Consider the following 13315-nt stretch of genomic DNA (forward strand, 5'->3'; position numbering starts at 1 on the left):
TGTCTGAAGAGAGAGGGGAATGTCTGGGATTACATGAAAGACACCAATTACAAATGCACTGACATTTCAGTGAAAGACATAAGAAGCATCCGGCCTGAGACCGCATGAAAGACAAATGGCAAAACTGCAATATGCTCATTAGTAGAAAATGCCAAATTAGTTAGAAAGTAGCTCAGGGGAGAAAACACTAATGTCAAACCTTATGAACCCAGTGCCAGCATCCAACAGAACCTTACCCTGACACCCAAATCTTCTAATGACATGTTTGTGTGCTAGGGTCACAGTGTACTAATGACAGTGACATGTTTGTGTGCTAGGGTCACAGTGTACTAATGACAGTGACATGTATGTGTGCTAGGGTCACAGTGTACTAATGACAGTGACATGTATGTGTGCTAGGGTCACAGTGTACTAATGACAGTGACATGTATGTGTGCTAGGGTCACAGTGTACTAATGACAGTGACATGTATGTGTGCTAGGGTCACAGTGTACTAATGACAGTGACATGTATGTGTACTAGGGTCACAGTGTACTAATGACAGTGACATGTATGTGTGCTAGGGTCACAGTGTACTAATGACAGTGACATGTATGTGTGCTAGGGTCACAGTGTACTAATGACAGTGACATGTATGTGTGCTAGGGTCACAGTGTACTAATGACAGTGACATGTATGTGTGCTAGGGTCACAGTGTACTAATGACAGTGACATGTATGTGTGCTAGGGTCACATTGTACTAATGACAGTGACATGTATGTGTGCTAGGGTCACAGTGTACTAATGACAGTGACATGTATGTGTGCTAGGGTCACAGTGTACTAATGACAGTGACATGTATGTGTGCTACGGCCACAGTGTACTAATAACAGTGATATGTTTGTGTGCTAGGGTCACAGTGTACTAATGACAGTGACATGTATGTGTGCTAGGGCCACAGTGTACTAATGACAGTGACATGTATGTGTGCTAGGGTCACAGTGTACTAATGACAGTGACAGGTATGTGTGCTAGGGCCACAGTGTACTAATGACAGTGACATGTATGTGTGCTAGGGTCACAGTGTACTAATGACAGTGACATGTTTATGTGCTCAGTACCTGCTAGGGTCACAGTGTACTAATGACAGTGACATGTATGTGTGCTAGGGTCACAGTGTACTAATGACAGTGACATATTTGTGTGCTAGGGCCACAGTGTACTAATGACAGTTACATGTTTATGTGTTCAGTCCCTGCTAAGGTCACAGTGTACTAATGACAGTGACATGTTTATGTGCTCAGTCCCTGCTAGGGCCACAGTGTACTAATGACAGTGACATGTTTATTGGCCGAGTCCCTGCTAGTGCCACAGTATACTAATGACAGTGACATGTTTATGTGCTCAGTCCCTGCTATGGTCACAGTGTACTAATGACAGTGACATGTTTATGTGCTCAGTCCCTGCTAGGGTCACAGTGTACTAATGACAGTGACATGCTTATGTGCTCAGTCCTTGCTAGGGTCACAGTGTACTAATGACAGTGACATGTTTATGTGCTCAGTCCCTGCTAGGGACACAGTGTAATAATGACAGTGACATGTTTATGTGCTCAGTTCCTGCTAGGGTCACAGTGTACTAATGACAGTGACATGTTTATGTGCTCAGTCCTTGCTAGGGTCACAGTGTACTAATGACAGTGACATGTTTATGTGCTCAGTCCCTGCTAAGGTCACAGTGTACTAATGACAGTGACATGTTTATGTGCTCAGTCCCTGCTAGGATCACAGTGTACTAATGACAGTGACATGTTTATGTGCTTGGTCCCTGCTAGGGCCACAGTGTACTAATGACAGTGACATGTGTATGTGCTCAGTCCTTGCTAGGGTCACAGTGTACTAATGACAGTGACATGCTTATGTGCTCAGTCTTGCTAGGGTCACAGTGTACTATTGACAGTGACATGTGTATTGTGGCACCGTCCCTGCTAGTGAACAGTGTTAATAATGACAGTGACATGTTTATGTGCTCAGTTCCTGCAGGGTCACAGTGTACTAATGGACTGTAGACATGTTTATAGTGCTCAGTCCCCCCCCCCCCCCACACCCCCCTTGCTATGGTCACAAGTGTACTAGACAGTGACATGTTTATGTGCTCAGTCCTTAGCTAGAGGTCACAGTGTACTAATGACAGTGACATGTTAGTTGCTCAGTCCCCTGGATAGGGTCCACAGTGTACTAATGACAGTGACATGTTTATGTGCTCAGTCCTGCTAGGTCACAGTGTACTAATGACAGTGACATGTTTATGTGGCTCAGTCCCTGCTAGGGTCACAGTGTAACTAATGACAGTGACATGTTTATGTGCTCAGTCCTTGCTAGGGTCACAGTGTACTAATGACAGTGACATGTTTATGTGCTCAGTCCCTGCTAGGTCACAGTGTACTAATGACAGTGACATGTTTATGTGCTCAGTCCCTGCTAGGATCACAGTGTACTAATGACAGTGACATGTTTATGTGCTTGGTCCCTGCTAGGGCCACAGTGTACTAATGACAGTGACATGTGTATGTGCTCAGTCCTTGCTAGGGTCACAGTGTACTAATGACAGTGACATGCTTATGTGCTCAGTCCTTGCTAGGGTCACAGTGTACTAATGACAGTGACATGTTTATGTGCTCAGTCCCTGCTAGGGACACAGTGTAATAATGACAGTGACATGTTTATGTGCTCAGTTCCTGCTAGGGTCACAGTGTACTAATGACAGTGACATGTTAATGTGCTCAGTCCCTGCTAGGGTCACAGTGTACTAATGACAGTGACATGTTTATGTGCTCAGTCCCTGCTAGGGTCACAGTGTACTAATGACAGTGACATGTTAATGTGCTCAGTCCCTGCTAGGGTCACAGTGTACTAATGACAGTGACATGTTTATGTGCTCAGTCCCTGCTAGGGTCACACTGTACTAATGACAGTGACATGTTAATGTGCTCAGTCCTTGCTAGGGTCACAGTGTACTAATGACAGTGACATGCTTATGGACTCAGTCCTTGCTAGGGTCACAGGGTACTAATTAAATAGGCATCTTCCTGGGAATTTAACCCTTACGTTCTAAATAGCTAGCTGCTAGACATGTATAGCGCCATCTTGTGACCAAACAGGTGGTTGTACATTTAAAAACACAGCTATGAAGCCTCATAGGAAAAAAACACACATCGAAAAAACGGTATTCATACATCATATTTCATAAATATAGCTTAAATACCGCATATACAGAGAAAATTCCAAAAGTTACAAAAATATTCTTATAGAGTTTTTAGCAGTGTTTTTAAATGTACAACCACCTGTTTGGTCACAAGATGGCGCTATACATGTCTAGCAACTAGCTGTTTAGAACGTAAGGGTTAAATTCCCAGGTAGATGCCTATTTAATCAGGTGTGTTGTGAGTGTCATTTTATCACATGATTAAGGGGCATTGGCCTCGAAACGTCGTGTTTGTAAATCCAATAAACTAAGAAGTTTTCTTGCAACTAAGGAGAATCTCCTCTGTTTTATTTCTCACATAAAGAACACTACGTAGTAACATAAACATGTCTCAAGATAAAATTTGTGTTTGTAAATTTCTTGTTAAGAGCCTCGCTGTACCGACGAGACTTCTTAGAATATGTTGCCTAAGGGACCAGGTTTTGAATATCAGACCCAATGACAGGGGACTAATATAACTGTTTTATTGTCTATTATGTACAGTGCGTTAGTACCTACAATACTTGTGACAGTAACACATCAGACTTTGACATTAAAGGCACATGGAAGGCAATTATTAAACTTACTTGATTGAGATAAAAAACATACCTAATTTACATCCTTTTTCATAATGAGTTAGGATCAGGAGCAAGTGTCTTGTGCACTATATGAGAGCTGTGTCTACAACAATGCTTGTAACAATGTTGGAGTTGCATAATCCTGAGTGTACCTCAGTATGCTCTAGGGGGAAGGGGCTAAGTTTCAGCAGAGGAGACCAATTCAATTTGAGATATAATATGTGAAGTGTTTTACAATTGGATACCGTGCTTGAATCATAGTAATGTGTCTTTGCCTCTCGTGTCCCGTCTTTGCTGTATTTGAGGACACATTGATCCCCGGTCACACACAAGCTCGTGCACACGTTGCATCGTTTGTTGCCCTTGGGATTATTTGGTCTCGTGCAAGGAATGTTGTTTCCAATTGACGTGAAATCACCAACAGGCCAAGCCAGAAATAACGGCCACTTTAGAACTGGCGGCGTGGCTTCATTTCAGATTTGCTAAGACCTGTCACATCAAATTAGCCTCCGATTCTCATCGTGCTAATAAAAAGTAATCCTGCTTACTTAATGCTGCGTCATCACTCTGATTGCAATTAGAAAAGCAACTCACTGGGCATTAACGGCTTAGAGCAGACGGGAGCAGGGGGCTCATATACATCAATGCCCTCTTCTGCTGAGCAAAATCACATCATTTGTCATGAAATATGAAGAACGACATTTTTAGTGCCTCAGTTTATAACTTTATATCATGAGGGATAGAGAAGGGAAAATATATTACTCATTAGTATGCAAGAGACCTCAGCTATTTCACACCTAACTGGAAAATTCTATTTTGTTTTAATGAGCATGAAATAGAATCTAATTAATTAAAGGTCTATTGTACAGGAAGTGTTTCTAACCAAACACAGAAGCAAAAGAAAAACAGATACTCTGCCAGATTACGAGTTGTGCGTTAGTCTTAAAAAGCAACGTTGGCCGGTCCTAACGCTGCTTTTTAACGCCCGCTGGTATTACGAGTCTTGCAGGTACAGGTGTACCGCTCACTTTTTTGGCCAGACTTGTAAATACCGCAAATCCACTTACGTAAATTGCGTATCCTATTTTTTCAATGGGACTTGCATAGCGCCGGTATTACGAGTCTGACAAAAAGTGAGCGGTAGGCCCTCTCCTGTCAAGACTGGTACCCCGCATTTTAAAGTCAGTAGTTAAGAGTTTTACACTACAACTCCTACCCCCCCCTGGTTATTCTGGGTTATAGAATATGCTGAGGATAAAGGAGACGGCACAGAACACGAATCAGAATGTAATCACAGAAAATGAAAGAAAATAAACTCTGAATATCAGTGAGGTATAGTTTATTTAACAACAAATCTGGCACTTGGTTATTCCTTTGAGGATTTACAGAAGTTGTTAGTTTTGTAACACGCAGTGGCCTTTGCAGACACTAAATTATTCCAGGGTTGTGCAGTAAAATAACATTAAATACATTAAGTCATCCCAGAATATCTGCAGAAATCAGGTGCAAATTACAGCTCATGGTAAAGAAGAATGAAGGTAAATGCTTGTATCAGCAATAGCTATTTATACAGTACTATGCATCAACGCATTTCGCGTGTCACTACTGACTGCAATTCTGTTACACATATTTGGTATTTAACAGTAACAACAGACATGAGAAGTTGATTACAGACAGTGAATTCAGTAAACGCGTGGTATACTGTACTGATAGTAAGTTCATTAATGTATGTTGTGTTTGTTCAGCAAAACATTTTACACACACATATATATATATAAAAACATATATACACATACACACACACAGCTGTATGTAATTACAAGGTATGTGGAGTATGTAATTTCTTTTTCTAATTCCACTAATTAGCAAGGCACCGGATACGTCATTAAACATTTCCATACAAAGTGCTAGGTCCTATGCGAGTTAGTAATGGAGCTGCTATAAATAAATTATATATATATAGAGCACACTGGACCCAGCACTCACTGTGTACTTATTAGGTGTTTTTCCTAAGCACCCTTGAGTTGTTGATTGGAGTGAGAGTGCATTTTTATATATATATATATATATATTAGCAGCACCCAATTGTTATTATTGCCAGCTGCCAGTGTGCTACTAGCCTCATCTGCTATAATATGGGTATCTACACCATCTAGGAACCTGTGTTAAAGTCATTGCAACCCCCCCACATCAAATTAACCTCATCCACCAGTGACCAATCAAGAGCAATTAACCCTAAACCCTCTTTTTCTTGCCCTCCAAATGACCCTTAATCCTGCCAGCCCTGCCTCTGCACAACTAACCCTAACCTACTGTATATCTATCACTATTAATCCTAACCATGATACTATCCCAGAACTATTAACCCTAAGACCATGTCACAGTATTACTATCCTTCACAGTACTGACCCAACCCCCCAACATAATCCCAACCACTGTAACAAACCTATATTCATTGGGAGCCGCTGCACTATTTACGCTCTGATAGCTGACCTGGTGCTTTGTCACCATTGATAAAGCACTCACAAGACCTAACACTAAATGTATGGAATGCTGAATTACGGTTTGAGATAATGCAGTCACAGCCAAAATGCATTGCATTTGTATAATGAAGAGAAATATAGCATAATAACTGATGTTTAAATGATTAATTATCTGGCTGCCTTTAGCTTCATTCTCCTGTTATGAGAATCCAGCTTTGCCACCATTCAAATCCTACCTGGTAAATCTGTTAGAATTATGCCTGGAGTGCTGGAGTCCGTCATAGCTGCTAATTCACCAGATGTTAAGCTCACGTGTGAGCAGATACTTTTTGGATAGGAGTGTGAATCTCAGGCGAGTTTCATACTCTGGATATTCTGGATAATCTGGTAACAATAACACTGAGATTATCTTCCATATATTATGATGCCCATAACAGTTAAATAACCCACAGATAACAGTTCCCTGTCAATACTTCAGTCACCCAGAGATGGGGACACTTGCACTCAGACAAAGATAGTCATCTGTCAAACTAACCTGAGTGCCAGAGCTTATGATGTTTCTGCTAGAAACCATCTCCTAAGCAGGGACACGCGGTGGTCACATCTAAAGAAGTTCAACAGATGATGTGACAGATATATTGATTGTGTGACAACTGTTCTGTGTTTATAAAAGGAGTGAGAATGGTTCTAACAAAACTGATGCAAGGTAACGTACAGTGCAGATCTTCTGGGGGTTATCATCAGGATGATACAGTTTAGGCTCAGACAGATACAGAGGAACATGTGGGACATCTGTCCCCTGCACACTTACAGTAGTCCTGTGACATATATACAGATAAATAATACAATCAACTAGCTAAATATTATTCTATAGCAAGTACTGTGTACAGTGATTTACGGACATCAGCTAAGGCAAAGTGATCAATAAACACAGCTGGATTTGCTGTAACACAGGAGACAGCAGCAGGCTGCATAAGTCACTGTGTTTGGTTTGAGTAAATATGGAGCGTGAGTTTGCTTCAGTTTAACACCTTGGATGCCAGTGAGAGAAAAGCTATAAATTGCAGCCCCCGGCAGTAGAGGGGTTAAAAGCTACAGAATCAGCTCACACATTTGTTACATGCAGTTCAGGGTGTATCACTTATTTAACCCCACCAGGAGGTGACGTGTGACATATGGATCAGACAAGTAATTGTCTGCATTAAACAAACAAATATCGGATTGTACCGTCCTTGTTAGAGTTGTGCTCAGACCTGCAATATGTACTATATGATCAGTGTACAAATACACAAAATAATAACTTACAAACATATTATTACAGTGTAGCATAAAACCTCACAATATTCCCTAGAGGTCAATACAATGGCACTAAAATGTATTTTCTAGTAAAACCGCCATTCATTAAGCTAAATTAAAAAATACGTATGAAAAATCCCTTTTACGTGTTATAAACACCTGCTCACAAATTCCAGAGAATATATCATTTCCAGTTTTCCTCTTTACGTTTAAAAGGGACACTAAACCCACATTTTTTCTTTCATGATCCAGATAGAGTAGCAATTTTAAGCAACTTTCTAATTAACTCCTATTACCAATTTTTCTTTGTTCTCTTTGAATCTTTATTTGAAAAGTGTCCCTTTAAGTGGATTTCAAGTTTTGCATTTACTGACAAACAGCAAGTGGCCAACGGCTCATGGAGTTTGTTCAATTTAGATTCCTATGTATCTTCAATCTGACAACTTGTCCAGCTCAGATTACAATAAGCAAAATACATTTTAACTCCCTCTGCTGACAAGTCAGGTAACATTACAAGTCAGGTAACATTACAAGTCAGGTAACATTACAAGTCAGGTAACATTACAAAGACAGGTAACATTACAAGACAGGTAACATGACAAGTCAGGTAACATGACAAGTCAGGTAACATGACAAGTCAGGTAACATTACAAAGACAGGTAACATTACAAGACAGGTAACATTACAAGACAGGTAACATGACAAGTCAGGTAACATTACAAGTCAGGTAACATGACAAGTCAGGTAACATGACAAGTCAGGTAACATTACAAAGACAGGTAACATTATAAAGACAGGTAACATTACAAGACAGGTAACATTACAAGACAGGTAACATGACAAGTCAGGTAACATGACAAGTCAGGTAACATCACAAGTCAGGTAACATTACAAAGACAGGTAACATTACAAGACAGGTAGCATTACAAGACAGGTAACATGACAAGTCAGATAACATGACAAGTCAGGTAACATGACAAGTCAGGTAACATGACAAGTCAGGTAACATGACAAGTCAGGTAACATTACAAGTCAAGGTAACAGTACAAGTCAGGTAACAGTACAACATACAATAATTTTAAGTAGACATTAGAGATTATTTCTGAACATAATATTAATATATCGTCTACATGCTGCGCTGTTGTGCATCAGTATTACTATAATGTGTCACAGAGGGTGCCCTTAATATTAACTTGTTAATCTGGAGTGACACTTAGATGCTTCACTTTCTGATTGCTCTGTGATATAAGATACCTGTGTACTCTGAACCAGACTCCAGCATTGTTTAGTAATTAGTTATTATATTTCAATTTTTTGTTGGAATATAATTCTCCAACATATTATTATTATCAGTTATTTGTAGAGTTAATATTAATATTACTTGTAAGGTGCACACATACATTGTAGCGCTGTCCAGTTTCCGCTACTTATTTCCATGAAAGTTCTACATATTCACCTCAGAATAAATTTTATATTTTTCCAAATGTAAATAAAACAAATTGGAATGGAAATCATTAAAATTCTATAACAATATAATATTGCAGTTGGATGAATATCCCCCTGGCATATGCAGATATGCACGGTCTGTTAGTATAAAGTTACATGGAACATACTGATCATTTTACTTAAGATTCCCTTTTAACAAAATCTATAAATATAAACTTTAGCAACACAAAATCACTTCATACCAATGCAAATGTCAGACAATTCTAGGCTCTGTACCGGTCAGCATTCAAACCAAAATCGTTGCTTTCATGGCTAAGCTGGACTCGTTTTAATTTACTTGTCCATCCAATTTGTATTTATATAAAATAAAACCATACACAGTGTACACAGCTACCCCAGGCGTCATTAACCCCTCCAGTGCTTAGTACCATGATTGACCAGTCTATGCCCCGTACACACGGTCCATAGCAGAACATTAGGTCTTATGTTAACGTACCGACCCGTTCGCCTGTGACCAGACAGCTGGTCAGTTGTACCGAAAACTCGGAGATTTGTGAAACAACATGAGAAATACTCTGTTTATATGCAGGTCTCTGGGGTACAGACACAAACAATGGGAAGAATCGCTTTCAGCAGCACCAGTGTACACACGTTTTAAAAAGCTACAAATAAACATTAATCCTTGGCTACAAACTGTAAGTAAAGAGCTGACATCTGTTCCAGTGCTGAGTATATTAGCGCCAGTTGGTGTATTTGGTGGTGCAGCAAAGTGTGACAAGAAATGTATTGAGACCTGTAAAGGGAACGTCTGGTGACCTGTTATAGATCACAATGGGGTCACCTCGCTGTCCGTGGGAGATGCCGGAGCCTTGCTCAGTGAGTTGGTGTTACCGTGTGGCCAGGTGTGTTCCTGGAGCTCCCAGGGCACTTGGTTGGCCGGTACCTTGTGAGGGCTCTTAGGAGAATGCTGCATATTAGGGCTTCTAGTTTTAGGTCCCGCGTGCACCTCCTGCACAGAACATATCAAGCTGCGGTGTCCCAGAGACTCACCAGAGTCTTCATTAAGTACAATAACCGGAAATTCAGAGCGTGGTCGATCGTAGTCTTTGTGCAAATGATGCTCTTGGTTTCGCCTGTGAGAGGAGGGATAGAGGTGTTTCCTGTACAGAATACTGTCATCTTGCCCCACATTCCAATTCTTCTCCCTGCAAAGCGCACTGAGGTTGTCCTCGCTGGGTGCACTTGGTTTGTTCTGCAAGAGACAGAGAATAGTGACACAGTTCTGTGCGAATACTATATGTGATATATACTGTGCAACATATCTGCCCTCTACGTCTAACACAGATACATATCTGCCCTCTACGTGTAACACAGCTACATATCTGCCCTCTACGTGTAACACAGATACATATCTGCCCTCTACGTGTAACACAGATACAGATCTGCCCTCTACGTGTAACACAGATACATATCTGCCCTCTACGTGTAACACAGATACAGATCTGCCCTCTACGTGTAACACAGATACATATCTGCCCTCTACGTGTAACACAGATACATATCTGCCCTCTACGTGTAACACAGATACATATCTGCCCTCTACGTGTAACACAGCTACATATCTGCCCTCTACGTGTAACACAGATACATATCTGCCCTCTACGTGTAACACAGATACATATCTGCCCTCTACGTGTAACACAGATACATATCTGCCCTCTACGTGTAACACAGATACAGATCTGCCCTCTACGTGTAACACAGATACATATCTGCCCTCTACGTGTAACACAGATACATATCTGCCCTCTACGTGTAACACAGATACAGATCTGCCCTCTATGTGTAACACAGATACATATCTGCCCTCTACGTGTAACACAGATACATATCTGCACTCTACGTGTAACACAGCTACATATCTGCCCTCTACGTGTAACACAGCTACATATCTGCCCTCTACGTGTAACACAGATACATATCTGCCGTCTACGTGTAACACAGCTACATATATGTATTCTATGTGTAACACAGCTACATATCTGCCCTCTACGTGTAACACAGCTACATATCTGCACTCTACGTGTAACACAGATACATATCTGCCCTCTACGTGTAACACAGATACATATCTGCACTCTACGTGTAACACAGCTACATATCTGCCCTCTACGTGAAACACAGCTACATATCTGCCCTCTACGTGTAACACAGATACATATCTGCCCTCTACGTGTAACACAGCTACATATCTGCATTCTACGTGTAACACAGCTACATATCTGCCCTCTACGTGTAACACAGCTACATATCTGACGTCTACGTGTAACACAGCTACATATATGTATTCTATGTGTAACACAGCTACATATCTGCCCTCTACGTGTAACACAGCTACATATCTGCACTCTACGTGTAACACAGATACATATCTGCCCTCTACGTGTAACACAGATACATATCTGCCCTCTACGTGTAACAGCTACATATCTGCCCTCTACGTGTAACACAGATACATATCTGCCCTCTACGTGTAACACAGATACATATCTGCACTCTAGTGTAACACAGATACATATCTGCACTCTACGTGTAACACAGCTACATATCTGCCCTCTACGTGTAACACAGCTACATATCTGCCCTCTACATGTAACACAGCTACATATCTGCCCTCTACGTGTAACACAGCTACATATCTGCCCTCTACGTGTAACACAGCTACATATCTGCCCTCTAAGTGTAACACAGATACAGATCTGCCCTCTACGTGTAATACAGCTACATATCTGCACTCTACGTGTAACACAGCTACATATCTGCCGTCTACGTGTAACACAGATACATATCTGCCCTCTACATGTAACACAGCTACATATCTGCCCTCTACGTGTAACACAGCTACATATCTGCACTCTACGTGTAACACAGATACATATCTGCATTCTACGTGTAACACAGATACATATCTGCCATCTACGTGTAACACAGCTACATATCTGCCCTCTACGTGTAACACAGCTACATATCTGCACTCTAGTGTAACACAGCTACATATCTGCATTCTACGTGTAACACAGATACATATCTGCCATCTACGTGTAACACAGCTACATATCTGCCCTCTACGTGTAACACAGCTACATATCTGCACTCTAGTGTAACACAGATACATATCTGCCCTCTACGTGTAACACAGCTACATATCTGCCCTCTACGTGTAACACAGATACATATCTGCACTCTACGTGTAACACAGATACATATCTGTCCTCTACGTGTAACACAGCTACATATCTGCCCTCTACGTGTAACACAGATACATATCTGCACTCTACGTGTAACACAGATACATATCTGCCCTCTACATGTAACACAGATACATATCTGCATTCTACGTGTAACACAGATACATATCTGCCCTCTACATGTAACACAGATACATATCTGCCCTCTACGTGTAACACAGCAACATATCTGCCGTCTACGTGTAACACAGCTACATATCTGCATTCTACGTGTAACACAGCTACATATCTGCATTCTACGTGTAACACAGATACATATCTGCACTCTAGTGTAACACAGCTACATATCTGCCCTCTACGTGTAACACAGCTACATATCTGCCCTCTACGTGTAACACAGCTACATATCTGCCCTCTACGTGTAACACAGATACATATCTGCACTCTACGTGTAACACAGCTACATATCTGCACTCTAGTGTAACACAGCTACATATCTGCCCTCTACGTGTAACACAGATACATATCTGCCCTCTACGTGTAACACAGCTACATATCTGCCCTCTACGTGTAACACAGATACATATCTGCACTCTACGTGTAACACAGATACATATCTGCCCTCTAGTGTAACACAGATACATATCTGCCCTCTACGTGTAACACAGCTACATATCTGCATTCTACGTGTAACACAGCTACATATCTGCATTCTACGTGTAACACAGCTACATATCTGCATTCTACGTGTAACACAGATACATATCTGCACTCTAGTGTAACACAGATACATATCTGCATTCTATGTGTAACACAGATACATATCTGCACTCTACGTGTAACACAGATACATATCTGCCCTCTACGTGTAACACAGCTACATATCTGCATTCTATGTGTAACACAGCTACATATCTGCCCTCTACGTGTAACACAGATACATATCTGCACTCTACGTGTAACACAGATACATATCTGCACTCTAGTGTAACACAGATACATATCTGCATTCTACGTGTAACACAGCTACATATCTGCACTC

General features: G+C 41.0%; 1 protein-coding gene across 1 annotated transcript in view; it reads right to left on the reverse strand.

Annotated features, from left to right (window-relative positions):
• Positions 1-5122: 5122 nt before the first annotated feature.
• Positions 5123-13315, reverse strand: part of DENND1B (DENN domain containing 1B) — a 338838-nt gene continuing 330645 nt past the window's right edge. Inside the window, exon 22 of the mRNA XM_053693753.1 lies at positions 5123-10277. Coding sequence (XP_053549728.1) covers positions 9852-10277 — 426 coding nt within the window. The 3' untranslated portion in view covers positions 5123-9851. The remainder of the gene's footprint in view (positions 10278-13315) is intronic.

Source organism: Bombina bombina, chromosome 10, assembly GCF_027579735.1.
Source record: "Bombina bombina isolate aBomBom1 chromosome 10, aBomBom1.pri, whole genome shotgun sequence".
Lineage (NCBI taxonomy): Eukaryota > Metazoa > Chordata > Amphibia > Anura > Bombinatoridae > Bombina > Bombina bombina.